The 23,261-nt window shown below is 38.6% G+C and overlaps 1 protein-coding gene across 1 annotated transcript in view; it reads right to left on the bottom strand.

The window, feature by feature from the left end:
• The window catches only part of SLC1A3 (solute carrier family 1 member 3), a 65,509-nt gene extending 42,555 nt beyond the window's left edge, over positions 1-22,954 (bottom strand). The window contains exons 1-2 of the mRNA XM_032205691.1: positions 22,798-22,954; positions 21,004-21,278 (exon numbers count right to left, since the gene is read on the bottom strand). Coding sequence (XP_032061582.1) covers positions 21,004-21,184 — 181 coding nt within the window. The 5' untranslated portion in view covers positions 21,185-21,278; positions 22,798-22,954. The remainder of the gene's footprint in view (positions 1-21,003; positions 21,279-22,797) is intronic.
• Between the last annotated feature and the right edge of the window lie 307 nt (positions 22,955-23,261).

Here is a 23,261-nt window from a genome sequence, read left to right as displayed (position 1 = left end):
CAGCAAAACAGCACCAGGATATAAGTAGGCTTTACACATGCCTACCTTCAGACACACAAGCACATGCAAAGAAGCATTTAATGGGTGTTACAAGGTCTTGCTGGATAATTAAGTGGTGGGTTTCAATGCCTGAGGCTGTGGGGTGAGGGAGTGCCTAAATCCATTTATCTTGCTAGGAACAGATAAATGGTACTTGACAGATATTTAAAAATGGAAGCCATAGGCAGGCTGATGTGTGGCAACTCACGCTTCTCAGCTGGGATTTCCTCACCTGGCATGAATTGCCTTATTTTCTTACTTCATTATTTGCTTAATTAACACTACTCATTACAATGTGCTGAGCAGTAAGTAGTTTGGTGCCTATATGATGTAGGTCTTCTATATCCAGCTGAGCAACACATAGCTGTATCTTGAGCACTCCTTAACGATAAAGGTAGTGAAATTCAACTATCTGTCTTTTGCACTCCTGACTTCTTGCCCAATGTCTAGCACTGTCATTTATGCTAATTGCCCCTGTATAGAAAGTTGGATCAGAGAATTGTTACTGTTGCAGAAATAATTTATTTTACTGGGTTAATTTTCAGCCAGGTCAAATCACTGAGGTGACTTGTTCACATGGCTGCACAAGATTTGGTAGCTCCACAAAGGAATAGGTAGAAATGTGCCTTGAAAAAGTGTGACTGCCCTTTTTGGCAGCCAAGTAAACTCAGGTGTCCTAAAACTTTTAATGGAACTGCATCCTCAGTGATGATAGGCAGTAGAGCACTCAGGTTCACTTCTAGAGCTGATGGTGCAATAACATTGACTAGGTCCAGTTCTTATCACTTCATGCTTTTTGTTGTTGTTTTTTTTTGTTTGTTTGTTTGTTTGTTTTTTTTTTAAACAGGATTTTTGATTTGTAAATCTATAAATCTATACAGTAGATAATATATTTGTGTCAAAATTTTCAAGGTAAAATATACAGTTATGCCTCCTCTACACCAGCTCATTACCATCTGCTGGTGATAAAACCCTCATATTAGTGACCCCTGTCTGTCTGATCATGCTGCTAGGGATTTAGCAGATTGTTTAGGTTGGAAGAGTCCAGAAAAAAGTAGGACAGAAAACTCCAATATTACAGGATGGAGGAAAAGTGATTAGAGTACAACTGGAACAAATCATGGAGTTCACACTACAGAAGAGAGGTATGGTAGTGGAAAGTATTTATTTTAGCCTCATTCATATTCCATGGACTCAGGTAGTTAAAGTGCATTTTGCATAGATTATTTTTAAAGTAAAAGTAGATCACAAACCACATAGAGAAAGGGTCTCAGAAAACCTGCATTAATGTTCCTTTATTTTCAGTAATATTTTAAATTCCACTGCAGTGTTACTGCTTATTTTCTTTTTATATGGAAAACACATTTCTCAGATATAAAGAATTCATCTGGACCCTTTGTTTCTGCACTTAATGAGCAGTACATTTTGACAACTGGATAACAAGCAAATAGAGATAGACCAGTCTCTTACTTAGGCTGCAGTCCTGCAATTAGTTCCACATGGATTAATCTCTGCACCAGTACAAAGCCTCTGTGAAGTTAGTGAGGGCTTCTAAGGCTGCTATAAGAACTAGTCCTTATGCTATACTGTAAGGGCTTTATTATCTGGTCCTCTACTGTCCAAGCTGTACAAAGTGTGTTAAGAAAGAATCAGGGCCCAAGCAGATGGCCGTTTCATTGAATACTGTTGGTAGTGAGAGTGAGTTCCTGAAGCACCATGCAAATCTGTTGAGCTTTTTTTTTTTTTTTTTTTTTGTCCTAATATGTTTTGTGCATTATTACAGTATTGCCCACCACTGCAGTTTACTAGAAAAAAATTCTACTACATGGAAGGAATGTGCCCTGGTGACCTGGGCTGACATCTGATGGTTACTAATTCTTTAGCCTTAATCTTAGCATTGATCTATGTGAAGCCAAAACAACTTCCCCTGACTCAGTTTCCCTACCTGTAAAATATAATTACTATTGCTTCAAAGGCCTGAAAATTGTGTTAACATAGTGATCTTGAGTACAGAAGAAGGAATTTAAGAAATGAATTTTTTGTTTTTAGTCTGTTAAAGAAAGAAGAATAGCATGGTTTTACCATCCTCTCTTGATTTTAGAAAATATGAAGAATAAATTTCTTTTTCAGTTCTCAGTTTAAATATCTAGGTACTAGATATTAACTCATGTCAAAGTTTTATTAACAAAAAAATATAAGATTGAAACAGACAAGTGGAAGTTGATAAGATAGCTCTAAATTTAGGGCCAACGTTCACAGGTTTAAAACCTTTATGATAACATGATAATTTAAAGACAGGCACAAAGAAAAGTATCAACATGAATTTTGGAAATTAGACATGGTATGAGGTACTAAACTTTTGGAAGTTGTACAGTATTTCAACAAACATCCACGCCTGTGCATGGTTAGTGTTGTACTGATAAGCGAGCCCCACAGTCAAGACTGAGAAGAGTAAATACTGGAGCTGGCCTTTCTCTGTAAAAGTTTCAAGTTTCTGATTAATTCTGAAAATTGTAATGAAACAAAGCCTTGTGTGAAATATGCTCCCACAACCTGTTGTGCAGGTTTCTGTCTGCCCTCAATAACAGAAAAGGACAACTAATCTAAGATATTAGAGCCTAACTTCCCAAATGGTAAATGGTTGTCCTGGTTTTAGTTAGGACAGAGTTAATTTTCCTCCTGTGAGTGTATCACATCCCCTATCATGCACCAGCTTCTGGGAAAGTCGAACGATACAGTGGACTATTAAAGATTACACTGAAAACAATGGGTGCTGGGACATTCAACAATTGGGATACACATTTGGCAAAGGCCATCTGGTTAGTCAATACTAGGGGATCTGCCAGCCGAGCTGGACCTGCCCAATCAAACCTGTTTCATACTGTAGAAGGGGATAAAGTTCCTGTAGTTCCTTTAAGAAATGCGTTGGGTAAGACAGTCTGGGCTACTCCTGCCTCAAGAAAAGGCAAACCCATTCGTGGGATTGCTTTTGCTCAGGGACCTGGATGCACTTGGTGGGTAATGCAAAAGAATGGGGAGGTCTGGTGTGTACCTCAAGGGGATTTAATACTGGGTGAGAATAGCCCATGAGTTGAATTGTATCATGTTAATTATTATATAATACTGTATATTGTCAATACCATGATTGCTATATACCCTAGATGAAAATGGTGACTAATTAGAATGTATTAGAAAGAGTGTAACCTGAGCATGACATAAATGGTATGGAATAAGGGGTGGATATATGTCCTGGTTTCAGTTAGGACAGAGTTAATTTTCTTCCTAGTAGCTGGTAGGGTGCTATGTTTTGGATTAGGATGAGAAGAGTGCTGATAACATGCCTGTGTTTTAATTGTTGCAGAGCAGTGCTTACACCAACTCAAGGACGTTTCAGCTTCTCACTCTGTCCTGCCAGCGGGCAGGCTGGGGGTGCAGCAGGAGCTTGGAGGGGACAGACCCAGGCAGGACAGCTGACCTAAATTGGCCAAAGGGGTATTCCATACCATCTGACATCATGCTGAACAATATATAGGGGTGGTTAACCAGGGAGGGGTGGGCGGTTGCTCGGGGTTAGGCTGGGCATCGGTCAGCGGGTGGCGAGCAATTACATTCTGCATCACTTATTTTGTACACATTATTATTAGTAGTACTATTATCATCATTATTGCTATTATTATTGTTGCTATTATTATTTTCCTGTCTTAATAAACTGTCTTTATGTCAACTCATAGGCTTCACTTTCCCATTTCTCTCCCCCATCCCAGAGAGGGAGGGGGAAGGGTGAGTGAACGGCTGTGTGGTGTTTAGCTGCTGGCTGGGTTAAACCACAACAATGGTGTACCATATCCACACTGCAAGAAAGCGTAGATTTCTTAACAGAATCCTTTTGTTTGCTTGTTTTTTTTTTTTTTTTTTTTCCTAAAGTTCATTTACAAATGAACTTTAAAATACTTCAAGGAAAAAGTGAAAAGTTTCTTAACTACATTACAAAATACCTTGGTCTTACAGAGGTAGAAAACTGTTTCACACAATTCTTTGTGTTATATAGATGAAATAGATAAATGTTGTACACCCACTCATGGGTTTAAAACACCACATCAGTTAAAAAAATTAACCATAACTCCTAGAAGATGATAGACTGGGTTTTACCCAGATCTAAATGCTTACTTAAAAACTTTAGGGAAGTCTCTATCCTCCTCCTTAACCTATTTAGATGAATTAGGTATGAAAATTTAATAAAGAGTGGAGGACAGCTTTTTGTTTGTTTGTTTGTTTGTTTGTTTTTTCCCTGATTCAACTAACTGATTATTTCAAGGCAATAAGGAAGCTTCTAAGAAATGGCATGGTATTTTAAGTGAACAATAGCAACAATTCTGTTAAATAAGTGAATTCTGAATTTTTATAATGAATCCTTATCAGTGTTTCCTCTCTCTTGCATCAGAAACACACAGGAAATAAACCCATAAAATTATTTGGTGTGTATATTTTTATAATGCCTATGCTCTCTATATTTTCATGCAGAAAGTACAAAATCTAGCAGTTTTATTCTTTAATTGATCATAAATCACTCAAACATCTTTCAAGGGGAAATTACTAGATGATATATTAACAGTGTAAAAATTGCCCTTTAAATAAGATCTTCTGATTCTTACCAGTAAATCTCAAAACACTGCTAAATGAGATCTGTGTCAATATCCTTTTCTTTAACAGTGGGCATATAGACTTTTTCTTTTCAAGCAAGAAATAAAAAGTTTCATTATAATTGGGAAAGATTACCTTAGACTAGGTAGAATGATCACTAAAATAACTACTGTTAAGAGCGATCTTTCTGAATATCTTGTAACCAGTAAGCAAATAACATTTTGTTCTATAACAGAAGTTGGGCTACAGCCAGTAAGAGAATCAGGCTCCTACCAGTTTAATGGGACATTGTATATTTTTGTTAGCTGCACAACCATTTCATTCTTATGTTCTTGCAGAGCCTTGGAATGAATGCTTTTGTTCTTTGGGTCATTTGTTTCTGCTTAATTTAGCATTTTGTTCTGACACCTTTTCTTCTAACAGCCATTTTCAGATAAGGTTTCAACTGTATTTACTTGAGGCAAACAGGTAAATAACCTCTCTAAATGATAAGAAATACTTTAAGTTGCCGACAATAATAGTTCATAAGCTCTTCATCTATTTTTGCTTTCACAAGTTTATACTTACCCTTCTCCTCGCTTCCTATTCCCCTTACTCTCCTTTATACTACCTGATCCTTTCTTCCTTTCTGGTTTTCCTTATGTGGGCATCCTTTTGATGCCATTTTGATGAACCAAAATGCTAGGTGCCTAACATAAATATTAGATACTTAAATACTGCAGCAATTTTTTCTTTAGTACTATTATTTTGTGTGTGTGGTGGTGGTGGTGGGGTTGTTATTTTTACCAATTTTATCTTAAAGATTGGCTCATTATGCTAACTGTTGTTTAGTAGCTAGATGGTTACTTTTAGTTACTTATTCAGTTTATGTTTGTAGCTGTTACTGCTCTTAAGCATTTGAGAACTATATCTTTTATTATACATGTATAGTCATCAGTGCTGCCTTATTACATTTCCTCAACCTTTTTTATCCTAGACGCGTAAGATCTCTCTAAAGCTCTTTAACATAAAGTGTATTTGGTGGGATAACTGAAAAAGCTCTCTGTGAGTCTTCGTTCCCAAAATAGGAAAGTCCCCTTGGTTCAGGAGAGGTAATTCCAGGCTGTTTACTCCTGGAAGTCCTGTGGTGGGCAAAAAAGCAAAGGTAAGGATGGGCACATATGGCATCAAACTGAGGGGGATTATGTTGTAGAGAGCACCAAATTGCTACAGGTTAAACTGATCCAAATTTTTACTGCTTTAGTGCACTTGTACTTGTCAAATACTGAGATGATCTAATCTGGGAGCTGAACTAGAGAGGAACTATTTTTACTGGGACAGTTTTCTGCCAGTTTACTTCTGTGGACTTGTTTACTGCTGTGCTGGATGGCAGGAGTGCTGGTGTAATTGAAAGTGGAGAAAACAAACAAACAAACAAACAAACAAAAAACAGTTGGGGCTATAAGTATGCAACCTATGGCAGAGTAAGACTGGATTAATTGATCACAAAAACATACCCTTAAGCAACCTTATCAGTTACACTTCCTCACAAGCCATCCAGAATTGGGGATAATAGGTATCTTGGAGTTTCTTCAATTCTCTCTTTCTGAGGACTAATTATTTTCAACAAGCACTTGCTGCTCTTTTTGAGACCTGAAGAAGACCTGGTATGAATTGGCCTAATAAATTAGCTGACTTTTCTCTACAGCTCTCAAATGATAGAGGCCCATCAGAGAATCTCACATCTATAGCTGAATATCCCTGTGATGTGTTCCTGCACTTTTAATGCCATGATGTTCATGAGCTGTGCTCAAAGTAGCTCTCACAGGTCAATATAGTGAAGCAGATTATGGGTCAATTTGGACACAAACAGATCTGTTTCCTTTGCTGAAGAGAGATGCTGACAGAAGTCAGGGGAGAAGTCCTTTGAGAGAGACAAATATCCTAGACCTGCTTGGAACCCAGAAGCCTGTGATATGAGACTGTGGCGTGGGACAGTTCTAAAAGCAAAATATTAACTTAATTCTTCTGGGAAAAAAAAAAAAAAAAAAAAAAAAAAAAAAAAAAAAAAGAACTACCTGGTTTATCTGTGTATAAAAACAAACAAAACCAAAACCAGAACCAAACCTGTTTGAGTCAGGATGCACTATACTATTGTACACAAGTGGGCTACCCCTGGGAGTCCTGGGTGGCATGTAGTGGTGGTGGCAGGCTGGTCATTACCTACATCCTACAGAGTCTGCTGCGCATGCACCCATGAAACTTGGGGCTTTCTAAGACTCCCAGACATCAAGGGATTCAGCTGAAACTCCTGCTTCAATTAAGCTGTGAAAGATCAGAAACAGCAGACAAAAAGCCTCAGATTCCTTCTGGATAGAATTCTAAGGCTATAAAAAGAGACATATCTGGAGAAAAACAAATGTAAACTGGAGTAAGAGTTACACTGATGTCAAAGAGTTGTTCCCTGTATCAGAAGAGAAGTTGCTGTGCTACCCTTCCTCAGGCATCACACGTGTGCCATGGTGCTCCCAACTGTACCAAGTGGAGGCAGAGTGGCAGTGCTGCAGCCATTGAGTCAACAGCGCTTGCCTCCTGACCCTGACCCTGAAGATCTCCTTCATTCATTGAGGGCTGTTACCTTCCAAAATCACACAAGATTTGTAACAGACTTGTAACTTGTACCTCTGCGGGTACAATTTGCAGAGATCAAGAGGCATTTTGTAATTTTCATGTATTTTATAAGCATTTATAACTAAGTTAATATAGTTTTGCAGGGCACTGAGTTTGCATCTCAAACTTAGGAGACTCAAATCGTCTGCCTGTTAATGACTAACTTTAGGGGCCTGAACTTCTGAAACACCTTGATAGCTATGACTGGGCAACTCACACATTGTTTTCAGCTGCAGACATAGCATCTCTTCCTTGGATTTTGTGGACAGAAGGCATATGGTGTGAATGAGGTGTATGGAGCTGTGCAGAAGAACTGATGTAACTAAGCAATAAGTAAAATCACTGCTTTATGAGATACAGCCTATATGAGGATATTTTGTGTACTAAATCTGAGGATATAAAAACATCTGAGTGCTGTAAGAAAATTTAAGCAGACAAAAATGCCACCAGCACCACCAACAAACCATTGAAATCTGTGCTCTGCTGCTTTTTGGCTCCACTGTTATCCTTGTAACATTGTTTCCATGTTCTAGTTATTTAGTTCGTTTGCCTTTCTTCCCCACTCAATTTTCTCCCTTTGATAACACATCAAAAATATCATTCTCTTTTTGTCCAACCTAGGCTTCTCTGTTGGTCTTTTTTTTTTTTTTTTTTTTTTTCCTTGATTTTTCCCTTGTCTTTCTAGAAGTGTTTCTGTATTTTCTATATTCCTAATTTCATTCTCACACAAAATACTTTATTGAAAGACAGACTACAACTGGTTTTGCTGCATAAAATGACATATAATTCCAGTAAAATTCATGAATTTTGTCTTTCTCATAAAAAAAAGATCCAGCATTAAAAAAAAATGTCAGGGTACATTTTCTGAAGTATTGTCTAGAGTTAAGATATTACTTAGTGTTTTACAAAATTACTGTCATAACTTTTTTCATGCCTGGGTTTACTTTGCAGCTCCACCTTCTTGACTAATGCTCTTGTTTTTACTCCCATAAAAAATAATTCCCAACAGATAAGAAGGCTGATCTCTTGTAAAGTTTACATAGTTACTTTCCTGCCTGTTTTTCCTCAACAGGAAGCTGACATAGTCCTTAACAGCACCAAATTCCTTTTTTCTCTTCAACAGTTATATCTGCCCATCTGTATTATTATGTTTTTTTTTTTTTTTTTTTTTTTTTTTTTTTTTTTTTACAGTACAACAACACTCAGGAATCAGTCAATGAGATTGAGATCTCTCAATGCCAAGAACGTTGTGCAAATGTACTCAGAAAACAGTTCTACTCTGAAGAATTTCTGGTGTACTCTAACAGAGAGCCTGAGGTTAGACCTTGATAGTTGCCTTTATTTGAGTTTTTAAAATTCCACCTTAGACATATATCTCAAAACACTTCATTACAGGCTTGGCTTCCTTGATGTGCAGTTTTATATGATCATTTGTGGGAGGTTCACATTACGCATTCATATCTCTGTGGAGCTAGCCCAACTTCTCATTCCTACAAAACCACCTGTTAATTTAACTTAGTGCTGATAGTCTAAATCTGTAATTGAGGTGTTTGCCACTGAGGATTAAGTTTTTGTTGAATCAAGATACGCCTGTGCCAGAACTGTTTGGTCATGGAACATAACTCATGTGGCAGACTTCCCTGGAAGATTTTAAAGATTCTTTCTCATCCAGTATTTTGCTGACACATGCAAACAACCTGGACAGACTGAGAAGGATTTCCTGTTCTAGAATACAAGATTTCTGCAATATCAGGTTTAAGTATTACTGTAATCCCTTATTTAGATTTATCACCCAGTATATTCTTTCAATAACACATTTAGGTTTGTGACTGAAATTTATGGAGTCACATAATCTTTTCAAAAAGACAGCTAGGATGCTTTCAAGTCTCTAGCTATTTGATTTTGTTAAGTGAGCCTCTCTTTCCCTATTATGACTTCAATGAAAATATACTTAACTAGCATTTCCCATCTATTCAGTATGCTGTTCAACAGCCTCTTTCAATAAATGAATTTCAAAACTGTTTTATTTCAGTTGATTCAAAAGAAGTCTCATATGAGCTTTTTAACTGACTGACTTCTTACAAGTTGTCACTTGAGGGATACAGTGGGTGGTCTGTGATTCTGAAAATGTACCACAGAGAATTGATTTGGATATAGCTGGCATACAGGCTATATATATAGTTACCCTCTTCTTACTGTTAGTCATTATTCAGAATGGAAGAATTTCTCTACCTTAAAGGTCACAAAAACAGCAAAGGGAAACTGGCACCTGGAACAATACTTAATCACAAAGTAAGTACCTGAGTCCAAATTGTGACCTTCAAAGTCCCTCTAGGTAAAAAAGCTTAGTGCTGGGAATCCATAAAGTTAATAACATTAAAGTTAATCCATTCATTTTGGAAGACCCATCACTTCTCACAGTTCTGTTTGTGTTTTTCTCGGAATTGCCATAACCTAAACATCAATTTGCCTTTACCCAGTGTAAGTACAGGGGGCCTAGAAACTGATCTGAACATGTCTGACACACACGTGCAGAAAATCAGCTGGATTTGGGATGCTCTGTGTTACTGTTCTTGCTTCAAGTTTTGCTTAACAACCTGGGGCTCCTTGCTTGTTTTAGCCATTAGGTATATGTATTTGGTATACACATTTGCCTTTAGAAGTCTTGCATTTCATTCTGCCCAATGACAGAACTTTGAAACGAATGGTGGAATCCATCCTGTAACTTCATTTTTTAAAGGAAAAGTGTGAGCCAGTTCCTCAAGCACTGTTGACACCATTCCCAAGGTGAGGGTTCATCTGTTTCTGGATCTTGATTAGGTGAAAATATCTGGCATGGTTCTTACTCACTCAGCAAGGAGTGGGAATGTAATCTGCTTCAATCCTGCCTTCCTCCTGGCAAGTTTTAAGCATTTACATATTTGCTTTGTGCACTTGTGGGGTCACCTTTTGAATCTGCCCTCTCTCATCCATGCACTATAAAGACATCTGGGTCTGAGCTTTGGATTCCACATGTAGCTTCCCTTACATTTCAGACTTTGAAAAGCTAGGTAGTACATCCTTTTTTGTTCCATGTATGTAAAAATAAAAAGATTTCAAAAAAACATCAAAAAATATGCAGCAGTCTAATTCATCAATGGTCTTTTGTTAGTACTCCCAGAAATTTCTTTATTAACAGCCCTGTTATACTCACACAATTGTAACTTCTGTATTTTTTAATCTGGTCCTTGTGAATGGCAGAAATACTTACTACAGCCAGTTTGAAGGATCAGTGTAAATTATACTTATCATGTAAGTCCCACCTTTTATAGACCTTTCTTGAACAAATGAATTTTCTGTTATACCAAGTTATCAAAATGGTGAATACCAAACACAGAGTGTATAACTGCTAAGCTGATTTCCATTTATGATCTTATAACAATACCAATAAAGAGTAGGTAGCCATGTGAAATGTAACAAAAGAAAATTAATTTCTTCAGTTTAAGGAATTAGACGAGGTTCAAAAGGTGGATATAACTACTGCCAGAGAAAGATCATGGGAGTACAACTACAATGCATGGATAGCAATAACACTTTTGTATCCTTCTGATTCTCATGTTGTCTTTCTGTTTTTCTTTGCCTCCTTTCCTTTTAAAACATTTTTAAATGTTTTCCTTTTCACTCTTTTATAGTTCCATGGACTGATTATTATTATTATTTTTTAATCCAAAAACATTTTATAAAATCTCTTATCAAAATATACTTACTTTGCGTGGCTTTAAAGAGCTTATATATTCTGGGTTTTCATCATGTTGTTTAAAAGTACACACAGTGTCAGTACAATTCCAGCTCTCTTGGGTTGATGTAATAAATGGAGTAATCCAGCACTTACTGAAATTTACCAGGAATAATTTCCTTTCTTTCCCTATTTTTCATAGTATCTTCCCTATTCCAAACACTTTTTTTTTTTTTTTTTTGGGGGGGGGGGGTCATTGTTGTGTCAATGATATGAATTAAAACTGCATGTTTAGGAGCCTATTTGCTTCATAATACACATTATAGACATTAGCATACTCTGTGAATATGGAGAAGTTTCAAGAAATTATCATACAAGCAAGAAATCTCTTAGCTCTTTACATTTATTATTATTATTATTATTTTAATTTATCACTTAGATTATCTTATTGCTTGAAAGGTCCAGGCTGAACAGGGCTATATTAATTCAGGCAACAAATAGATGACAAAACATGGTAAATCCCAAGGATACTGAGTTCTAATCTGAAGATAAATAACATACAAAGTCTGAATGTAATGCACCATAATTTGGAGGATTGACAGAGGATATATACAGCTAATGTGACTGCATGTATTATTTTATGCAGTTGCTGGTTCTCACTTTTTAAAGAAGACATGAAAAAAAATGAGAAAGATAATTAATATCTCCCAGTAGCTATTTATCCTGACCTGAAAATCAACACTGCAGTACAAAACATCAGAATGTCTATATTTGTCTTTTCCGTTTTTTTTTTTTTAATTTTCTTTTTTTTTTTTTTTTTTTTTACCTTATTCAGAAGATTGAATTTCTTTATTTACCTCATTCATATTGGGTTTCTTTGCATACTTTTTCAAACACACTTTATCTTGATTCACCTAAAAATACAACTACTTTTGCTTTGATATCATAAAACCCACAGAATTTTTTAGATGCCTGATTATTTCAAGAGTACTATGTAACAGATTCACACTGGAAGAATGAAAGTTTCAGGAATAAATAACTGAATATGCCATCTTCATCTATACCTTCGTTTTGGCCAACTGAAAGACATTCCAGTGCAAATGACAACTCATTTGAGTCTTTCAAATAGCTAGGGTGCTGGTAAGAAGCTGATGTTAAACATTTACTCAGCATACAAGTCAGTAGCACCATGCTTATGATTTTGTAGTGCTTTGCAGTCACCATAGTGACTACAGTGCACACATGTTGAAAAGTGGAATGGACTGGCCAGCTCTAACACTAGATGATTTGCTGCTGAAAATGTCTTTTTTAGTCCTCTCTGATGCTCATACAACCCCAAATTGTTTCTTAATGGTCTTTAATATAGCCAATTTTTCTATTGTTATTTCTGCTTTGATAATATGAGTGTTATGTTGTACTAGCATTACACGGAATTTTTTCATTAAATCTTTTAGAAATCACATGAACACTCTAAGTGGCTCTGTTAATGTTCTGAATTCCACCCATAACCATGAAATCTGCTTTTATGAAGTAGTATTACATAAATCAAATTAAATTGAATTTCTAGAGAGAGATTTGAGAAGGCCATCAATGCCTACATTTCCACAGACTGTATGGAGAGAGCAGTGAATGATTGTTTATTTGGATTGATTTATGACCACTCAGAAATGTTACTTTTCAGCACCACTTCACTAGACCACTGATTTGTCAAATTAGAGCAAATAGGAAATTAGTAATATAATATTTATCATATTTTGTATCTTTAATAATATCTGCACTATTACTGAGTGCACAGCTGTGATTCACAGAGCAGCCATGTGTACTGATGTTACTACACTATGTATGGCAGTCTGACAACTAGGGTTGTTTCATTTCATTAACACCAGAGTGTATGATAAGACATTAAGACTGTGATAATAAATGTACATAATTTTATTTTACAAGTACCTGTTAAACTAGCTTAACAGTTTCACCATCTGACATTTATTACTGGATACTAGATAGCAGAATTACACTTCTTTGTATTTCTATACTTCTTACCCCTTTTTGAAGAAGACCATGTTTTAATTTTTAAGTGTTGCACCGTTTAAAGGACCATACGTTGTCTGTTTATTTATTTATTTATTTATTTTCCACAAAACTATAAATATTTCTTAACTTCAAATAAAATTAATCTTGGCTTAGGGATTTATTGCTATATATTTGTTTTCAGTATATTGCTAGTAAAGTTCACAGTAAAAAGGAGCAATCATGCTGGACAGGTTCTTTAGGAGAGCATGGAGACAAAGACAGCCTCTGAGTTCAGCATAAATAGAATGAATTTCTCCTTAGCTGTTTCTAAGCTGTCTTGATTTTCTTGTATACGTCTTATCCTTTTGTCCAGTATTACATTTCTCTCTTTATATTTTACCATATTCTCTCACCTAGGATTCACCTCCCACAGCTGTTTTGCTTACAGTGATGGATCTTTGCTTTGTTCTCATGCAAATTTTACCAAGGCTGCCTTGAGCACTGTCACAGTGCACATTGCCAGTGTATAATGGGGTCAAATTCCCTTCTCTTCATTGGATACAGAGGACCTACCACTAGCAGAAAAGATGTCATTTTAATACACAAGAGAAAGTCTTTTTTTTTTTTTTTTTTTGTGGGTGTTATCCAGTGGTTCCATCTAACCATGTATCACAGACTTATTCCTCTTAAGACACATTTTAAATTGCTGTCTGGACAAGTTGTGTGTTGAAATAGGTGAATTTGCTGCTCTGCACAGCTTTTTGTGGTCCAGATCTTTTAGATCTTTCCCCCCATTCCCTCCCTCCCACCACTGCCCCCTTCTGTATTATGAAGGATCACAGAATCACAGAATCACAGAATTTTCTAGGTTGGAAGAGACCTCAAGGTCATCGAGTCCAACCTCCAACCTAATGCTAACAGCCCTCCACTAAACCATATCCCTAAGCTCTACATCTAAGCGTCTTTTGAAGACTTCCAGGGATGGTGACTCCACCACTTCCCTGGGCAGCCTGTTCCAGTGCCTCACAACCCTTTCAGTGAAGAAGTTCTTCCTAACATCTAACCTAAAACTCCCCTGGCTCAACTTAAACCCATTCCCCCTCATCCTGTCACCAGGCACGTGGGAGAACAGGCCAACCCCCACCTCACTACAGCCTCCCTTGAGGTACCTAAAAAGAGCGATAAGGTCACCCCTGAGCATCCTCTTCTCCAGGCTGAACAAGCCCAGCTCCCTCAGCCGCTCCTCGTAGGACTTGTTCTCCAGGCCCCTCACCAGCTTCGTCGCCCTTCTCTGCACCCACTCAAGCACCTCGATGTCCTTCTTGTAGCGAGGGGCCCAAAACTGAACACAGTACTCGAGGTGCGGCCTCACCAGAGCTGAGTACAGGGGGACGATCACCTCCCTAGCCCTGCTGGTCACGCTGTTCCTGATACAAGCCAGGATGCCGTTGGCCTTCTTGGCCACCTGAGCACACTGCTGGCTCATATTCAGCCGACTATCCACCATCACTCCCAGGTCCTTCTCTGCCTGGCAGCTCTCCAACCATTCCTCTCCCAGCCTGTAGCTCTGCTTGGGGTTATTGCGCCCCAGGAGCAGGACCCGGCACTTGGCCTTGTTAAACTTCATGCAGTTGACCTCAGCCCATCGGTGCAGCCTATCCAGATCCTCCTGCAGAGCTTTCCTACCCTCAAGCAGATCGACACACGCACCTAACTTGGTGTCATCTGTGAACTTACTAAGGGTGCACTCGATGCCCTCGTCCAGATCATCGATGAAGATATTAAAGAGGACCGGCCCCAGCACCGAGCCCTGGGGGACGCCACTAGTGACTGGCCTCCAACTGGACTTGGCTCCATTTACCACGACTCTTTGGGCCCGGCTATCCAGCCAGTTTCTAACCCAACGAAGCGTGCGCCAGTCCAAGGCAAGAGCAGCCAGTTTCTTGAGGAGAATGCTGTGGGAGACGGTGTCAAAAGCCTTGCTGAAGTCAAGGTAGACCACATCCACAGCCTTTCCCTCATCCACCCAGCGCGTCACTCTGTCATAGAAGGAGATCAGGTTCGTCAGGCATGACCTGCCTTTCATAAAGCCATGCTGACTGGGCCTGATCGCCTGCTTCCCCTGCAAGTGCTGCATGATGACTCTCAGGAGGATCTGCTCCATGAGCTTTCCTGGCACTGAGGTCAAACTGACAGGCCTGTAGTTTCCCGGGTCTGCCCTCCGGCCCTTCTTGTAGATGGGCGTCACGTTTGCTAGCCGCCAGTCGATTGGGACCTCCCCCGATAGCCAGGACTGTTGATAAATGATGGACAGTGGCTTGGCCAGTTCCTCTGCCAGTTCCCTCAGTACCCTTGGGTAGATCCCATCCGGCCCCATCGACTTGTGCATATCTAAGTGCCGTAGCAGGTCACCAACCAGTTCTTCATGGATAGTGAGGGCCACATCCTGCTCCCCATCCCCTTCCACCAGCTCAGGGTACTGAGTATCCAGAGAACATCCGGTATTGCCGCTAAAGACTGAGGCAAAGAAGGCATTGAGCACCTCCGCCTTTTCCTCATCTCTTGTAACTAAGTTTCCCCCCGCATCCAGTAAAGGATGGAGATTCTCCTTAGTCCTCCTTTTTGTGTTGATGTATTTATAGAAACGTTTTTTGTTATCTTTAACGGCAGTAGCCAGATTGAGCTCCAGATGAGCTTTGGCCTTCCTAATTTTATCCCTGCACAGCCTCGCTACTTCTTTAAAGTCCTCCTTAGTGGCCTGCCCACTTTTCCAAAGCTTATAAACCCTCTTTTTCCTCCTAAGATCAAGCCACAATTCTCTGTTGAGCCAGGCCGGTCTTCTTCCCCGCCAGCTCGTCTTTGGGCACGTGGGGACAGACCGTTCCTGCGCCATTAAGACTTCCCTCTTGAAGAGCGCCCAGCCTTCCTGGACCCCTCTGCCCTTCAGAACCACCTCCCAAGGGACTCCACCAACTAGTGTCCTGAGCAGCTCAAAGTCAGCCCTCCAAAAGTCCAATACAGCGGTTTTACTGGTCCCCTTCCTGGCCTCGCCAAGAATAGTGAACTCCACCATTGCGTGGTCACTCTGCCCGAGACAGCTCCCGACGATCACGTCCTCCACCAGTCCTTCTCTGTTTGTGAAGAGAAGGTCTAGCGGGGCACCACCCCTGGTAGGTTCACTAACCAGCTGCGTCAGGAAGCTATCTTCCACGCTCTCCAGAAACCTCCTAGACTGCTTTCTCAGGGCTGTGTTGTGCTTCCAGGATATGTCAGGGAAGTTGAAGTCCCCCACGAGTACAAGGGCTGATGATTTTGCAACCTCTGTCAGCTGCCTGTAGAATTCCTCATCCGTCTCCTCATCCTGGTTCGGCGGTCTATAGCAGACCCCGACCAGGACACTAGCCTTGTTGTCCCTGCCGATCCTAACCCAAAGGGACTCGACCTTGTCATTCCCAACCTCGAGTTCTACAACCTCGAAAGACTCTCTAATATAGAGAGCCACACCACCACCCCTTCTATGCTGCCTGTCCCTTCTATAGAGCTTATAGCCAGGCATTGCAGCACTCCAGTCATGAGACTGGTCCCACCACGTCTCCGTGATGGCAACCAAGTCGTAGCCTGCCTGCCGCACAATGGCTTCCAGCTCCTCCTGTTTGTTACCCATGCTGCGTGCATTGGTGTAGATGCACTTCAGCTGGGCCATTGCCTTATCCTCCGGCCTTGCCATTGTTCCCCCTGGCACAGCCCCAACAATCCTAGCCTCAGCCCCATCCCCCTTCCTACCTAGTTTAAAGCCCTCTCAATGAGCCCTGCCAGTTCCTGGCCCAGGATCCTTTTTCCCCTAAAAGATAGGGACCCGTCTGCGGCCATCAGGCCAGGTGCTGAGTAAAGTGCCCCATGATCAAAAAACCCAAGATTTCTGCGTTGGCACCAGCCCCGGAGCCACGTGTTTAACAGGTGGGCTTTCCGTGTCCTCTCTGAACCCCTCCCTGCCACCATAGGGATGGACGAAAACACCAATCATCTGCAGACTTTATAACGCTACTTTTTTGGGGCCATAGGGACATTGGAAATGCCTTCATCACTGCTATCTTCACCCTGTAATTTAAGCTAGCTTTTTCTTTTTTTTTTTCTTTTTTTTTTTTTCTTTTTTGTTTGTTTGTTTGTTTTTGTTTTTAAGAGGATATTGGAAAGTTTGGGGATCCTACATATGGTACATGCTGTTGTAGAACAGACTTGGTATAGACGTATGGACCTCTCACATTCACTGTGAGATTGCCTGAATTTCAGAGGACTGGAAGCAGTTTCACACAGCCAGAAACCCAAACCAGCTTCCAGAACATGCTCCATTCCTGTCCCCTTTGAAAAGGGCTATGATAGCCTCTGACCTATGCAAAAACTACTTTTTATAGTACTTCACATCCTTCCTCTCTGTGAACAGCTTCTCAGGACCTCTGTGCACTGTGATCTTTCCTTCAGTATAAGTTCAGAATTCACAAGAGATTCTTGGGCATTTAAAAGTCCTTCCAGAATAAAGTCTGGACTTTAGCAGTTTTGGAAAAGCAGAAGGTAGCAGAGAATCAAGTGTCTGCTAGAGGAAGGTGTCTGAAAGGACGGTATTTTGGGGACTGGATGATGAAGTTAAGTAACATGGGAGAAAGGGCAGCCTCTGTGATTTTTCCAGTAATTTGGCTAACACTTAAAAGTTTGTAAGACTTCCTGCAGATTTTCCATGAGCCACCAGACCTCTAGCATACCTAAAATTGCTCCTGCTCATTGTGATGCCCTGAATTCACCAGTGGTCAGCTTCCCCAATTCACTTCACCCATCTTTTGGCTTTTGCCAAGATTCACTTCAAAAAAACCCACAAAAACTAATTTAATATTTCTAGGTGGGCCAGCAGAATTTGAAAAATTTCATTGTAACTCGCTTTGCTGAGCACTTTTTCTCAAAGTTTTTCAAAGGCTTTGAAATTTCCCTAAAATTGGCAACAATTATAATAATGATGCATCATAATAATGATGCAATAATGTCCAAAATGTGAAGTAAGAAGATCTTTCTTTAGGTTTTTGGGAAAGAAAGAATGGTGTGCAAGTAATTCTCAATGTGAGTTATAACTTTTGGCATGTTTGTAATTACGTTATTAAAGAGTAATTGTTTTTGTATTGGAGCAACTAGTAAATTTACTTTAGAAATTAGTTCAGAATTGGATTACCAGCAGAAGTTAGGGTAGGTGGTTATATTTTCCTTATTATGGGCATGCCAGAAATTCTCTGCTTTGTCTGTAAAATAGCCATATGCAAAACAAAAACAAAAACAAAAATAAACAAAACATAACCAAAAAAAAAAAAAAAAAAAAAAAAAAGCATGTTGCAGCTTCATGCTTATTTCCACAGGCACAAAATTATCTGGCAAACTCAAATGCCTACTACAAGCTACAGTCCTAAAACCGGGCTAAGACACGATCTTATACACCTGACTACTACTAGCATCAATCCTGCCCAGCAAAGAATTCAGAAATGCTTTCTATTAAACAGGCTTTTTCATCTTAATCCCTTGGCAAAAGTGACCTAAAAGAAATGTTTCTGAGGAAATGTTGCACTCTTTTAAGATAAAATTTGAGTTTTCCTGAGTTGAGTCTTTATGAACATTACCGGACTGACAGCCTTAGAAACTGATGTCTCTATTTGTTGATTACAGAGAGCATTAAGTATATTTTCTTTTAAATGATTCAACCTTGACCTGAGTATAGTTTGGTTTCCACCTATATTTACATATGAGCATCTTCGATGAGGCAGTTAGAGGTGTTAACTGGTGCATTAATTTTGCGATGTTAATTACTGTCTGCTAGAAAAGCCCATCATCTGATTTTGCTTAGATCACCAAACGCCTGAGAGATGGTAGAAGTTTTGCTCTTGCCAAACTAGACAGATGCAGTTCAACCAAAAATACTTTTCCAAACCAATTTTTCCCTACTTGTTCCCTACTTGTTCCCTACTTCTGAATATTTCCACAACAGTGAAAAATTTCCCAAAATAGAAGTTTTACCTTTATATGAGCTGTCAAGTGTGAACTTGCTGTTTTAGTCATGAGTATACTATAAAACTACACCAGAAATGGGAGAAAATTTTGGAATATTCCATAACAGTAATGAACAGATTCTTTTCTGAACATTACACCAGATATGTCTGGTTCACGAGCATAATTTTAGCAGCTTTAGTCATCTTAAGATGCATATTTTCAATTCTCCAGCTTGTTCCAGCCTTACTAGTACTCTGAAATGGTTGTAGGTGCTAGCAAAGCTATGGACTCTCATTTGTCACTACTCATCTAAAGCTAATTGGAACATGTAGTTACTGTAAACACACTTGTTGAGACTACATTTCTGTTCCCACATTGCCAAGTTTATGGAGGTCTGTGACACTGGAGCTATGTGACAGTGAAACAATTGTAAGTGCTTTAGTCTTGTTGTCCAGTAAAGACAGATATTGATAGAAGAATTGTATTTCTTAGCAGTTGGAGGGTGTTTCAAGACCTGCTTGGTTTGTTCTGCTTTCCTGAAAATTGTAGATAGAATGCCTACACTTTATATCCTTGATATGAATGGTAGGGGTTCTTTTTTTTTTTTTTTTTTTTTTTTTGCATTGAACAATTTCTTAGTTAGGAATGAAAAGCACTTTTGATCAAACAATACAGATAAACATGAGAGAATGGTTTTTCTGTTACAGCAACAAAGTACTTCATTTTACCCTTATGCAAATCTCTCTTGTAGAAAAAGACTATGAAAGCTGAAAGTAATTTAAAATAATCTTGCGGTAGTGGTGTCAAACAAAATAATAATAAATCCCTGAAATGTAAATTCCTTAAGAAAGACATAGAACAAGTAGATCTATGCTAAACAGCATCATCATTAGCATTAGGGCCTATGTAGGTTTAGGACTTATACCCTTATCTTTAAGTGTTAACATTTGGGTTTTGATGATCAGATTCACAGTTTCATACCTAAACTGATCAGAAGATAAAAAGAAAAATGTATGGTAAAATAATAATGCTCACACTATAAGGAATATAATTTCTTGGAACATATGGTGGTACCATGTAGAAAATTAATCTGTATTTAAAGCAAGATGACCAGACGTGATCACATAATTATATTAAGTAAATTTTGATTTTTAAACATTTTTTGGTCAGATTATTCTTTTTCTTATGTGAACAAAATGGGTAGATGTATTTTTATTCTCTTATGTGAACAAAATGTGTAGCTGTATTTTAAATACACACTTTTTTTGCATTCCAAATCTAAGTGCTATTTAATATTCTGGATTCAATATGTTCTAAAAAAGGTATTTAATCAGGTGATATCTTGCAGTCCTTTGAACAAGTAGCATTTCTATTGTTGCCCCAATTGCATCTGAAAGATGCATGTGTAAGATTGTGAGCAACTGAACAAGCATAAGCTTGTACTTAGGTTTGATAGGTTTGTATTTGTCAAGGGAAAACTAGAAAGATTGAGGCTCTGATAAAGAACTTTGCTCAGAAATGTCACCCTTTAATTTTAAATTAATTCATTTAGGACTTCTGTTTATGATTGCAAGGTTTTAGTTTTGGCTAGATTAGGTAAATAAAAATTACGTCTTAAGCATTTTGCTGCAAATTTTTTTGGTAGAAGCTTTTGCTGAGAATACTCCATTCAGCTATTGTACCTGGTTCCTTAAGAGGGGAATCCATAGAACAGCTGATTTCCTTCATCACAATTTTCCCTAGAATAATTAAAATGGCTCTTTGCAAAAGTTCAACGTGCTGGTGTCAGAGCCCAAACTCTCCAAGCCAGAACACTCTTATCAGTTCAGAAGAATTTGGGATCTTTTTTGTAATGCAAATTGCCCAGTCAAATTGTCACTGTCAAATGCATTGGAGAACAGAATATTCCTATTGAACAAATTACTCACCAAGAATCACAGCAACAACGGTGAAGAGCACAAAGGCATTCCTCAATAAGTAACTTTTAACATCATCCTTTGTTATGCTCTGCACCTTTTTTTTGGCCAGAAGTGTACGTTTCCGGACTCCTTGTTGAAAGCGTTCCATCCTACTTCCACTTTTGGGATCTTCTCCGTTCCCTTTAGTCATCTGTCTTGCAGAAAGTTTTCTCTTACAATTAACTTCTGTCAAAATCCCTTCAGAAAAGTGAGAGACCCTTTTCCGTGGGAGGTACTGGAGAAACCTGTAAGACAAGAAATAAGATTTCAGAGGAATGGTTAGCCATATGTTTACATGGAAGCGGTTATTCTTCATGTTTCAGTACAACTTGTATTATTTGAAACATCTAAGCTGTTGGCTGTGAGAAGAACTCTTTGAAAATGATTTTATGAGCTGTTCAGATAGGTATCCTGTCTTCAGAAATTAATCTGAATTTGCTGTAATTCTGTATTTTTTTTTCCAGTTGCTAGAGATATAGTAACATAAAATGGGTACAGCACCTGGAAGTATAAGTAATTACAACGTTTAAAACTATCTGTCAGCCTTACTTTTCATTGGTCCACACCATCTTAAAAAAAAAAAAAAATCAAGCTCACCTTTACTCTAACCAATGGAGAGAGATATTTTGCTTGAAATGGAACATTTAAAACGTTCTGCATTTCAGATGTTTTCAAATGGTTGACTGCATTGTCTGAATTCCTCCTTTTCACATGGCAAAACCCAGCAGGAATAGTTTATTTATCCCTCAACCACAATTTAGAAGATATGCCTTTGACAGTTTTATGTTGATAACGTTCATGTTTGAAGTGTATAAACTATTTAGACCACATCTGTAAAGCATCGTATGTTATATCCCACTTAGCCTGTCGCTTCTGACCATAATACAAGTTCACATTGCAGAGTAATGTCTAGCCTGGTCCAACAGCAACTATGGGGACATAATCTGATTTTAAGAAATCAAATACTGAATCAACCCTAAAATGTTTTAGTATTAAAAATCCTTCATTAAAATATTATTTTTGTTTGTTTGTTTAAAGATTAAATATTTATGTCTCCTTAGCATGAACTTATTTAATAAAAGAGTCTGCACAAAGTGTTTTCCTGGCTGAAAATCCAGTTTTCTAAGTGTTCATTAATCATGATTTTATGATGAAATTAGAAATTCATAAATGTTCAGAGTTAGTAGTTTCCAGTGAAATCTGTCTCTATTTATACACAATGCAACTGTAACATCATAATAAGTCTAGTGCTTAAATACCTTTTTTAGGAAGCGGTTAAACTATAAATACACAGGGTTTTGAAACAGTCTGTCTTACAGAAAATACCACATTGTAACAAATTTATTTTGGTGGGATTTTATCACTGCTTTTTGAATTACCTTATGTTGGAACATTGGCACTTGAGTACAAAAATCTGTGTGATGGAATGATGCATGCTTAACTTGTTAGAGTGAAAGCATTCGTAGACTGAACTAGGTATTTACATTACTACATATTCCAGCTTGGACACAACTACTGTGTGCAAGAAGGATTTTTTCAAACCAATTAATTTTCAGTATTTTGTAAAACACAGATTCATTCACAGTGCCTTTTGTTTCCAAGACAATTCACACATCTAGTCTGTCCTCTATAGTTTAACAGTAAGAGCAAGAGAGAACATGGTTGTAGGCAAAAGTATCATTACATTAAGTAACATACAAAGGAGGAGAGAGAAAAAAGAAGACTCCGTTCCCCAAGCCCCAGCAGATTAATGGATCAGCTCACCTTTTCAGATTTGCAGTGTTGTACACAAATGGAGGTGGCAGATACGGCAGGAATTTCCCAGCAGATACAGCAGTTCAGCGAGTGGGAGACAGAGAAAACTGACAATCTGCATGTGCTGGGAATACAGCAACTTACTATCCCTGTAAGTTAAGGAAAGGGGAGGAGACTCAGCCCAGCTCTGAAAAAAAAAAAAAAATAAAAACACATCAGACAAGAGAGGAAAGCCGAGCTGCTGGAATATTGATGAGTCTTGGCACAGTGAGAACAGGGGCACTTTCTTTGTTTTTCCTTTTAGACCACTTTCACGCTTTGTCAGTTCAGCTTCATTAGAAATGCAAAATCAGAACCCAGGAAGAACTGGAGGATCACACACCCACACACGGAGCAGGGACGGCTTCTTCATTCCATATTCCGGACTGGGAAGCTGAAAAGCCTCCACATGATTACATAACACTGTTCCTGTG

Source organism: Aythya fuligula, chromosome Z (genome assembly GCF_009819795.1).
Source record: "Aythya fuligula isolate bAytFul2 chromosome Z, bAytFul2.pri, whole genome shotgun sequence".
NCBI lineage: Eukaryota > Metazoa > Chordata > Aves > Anseriformes > Anatidae > Aythya > Aythya fuligula.
This window is presented reverse-complemented; position numbering and strand designations above follow the sequence as displayed.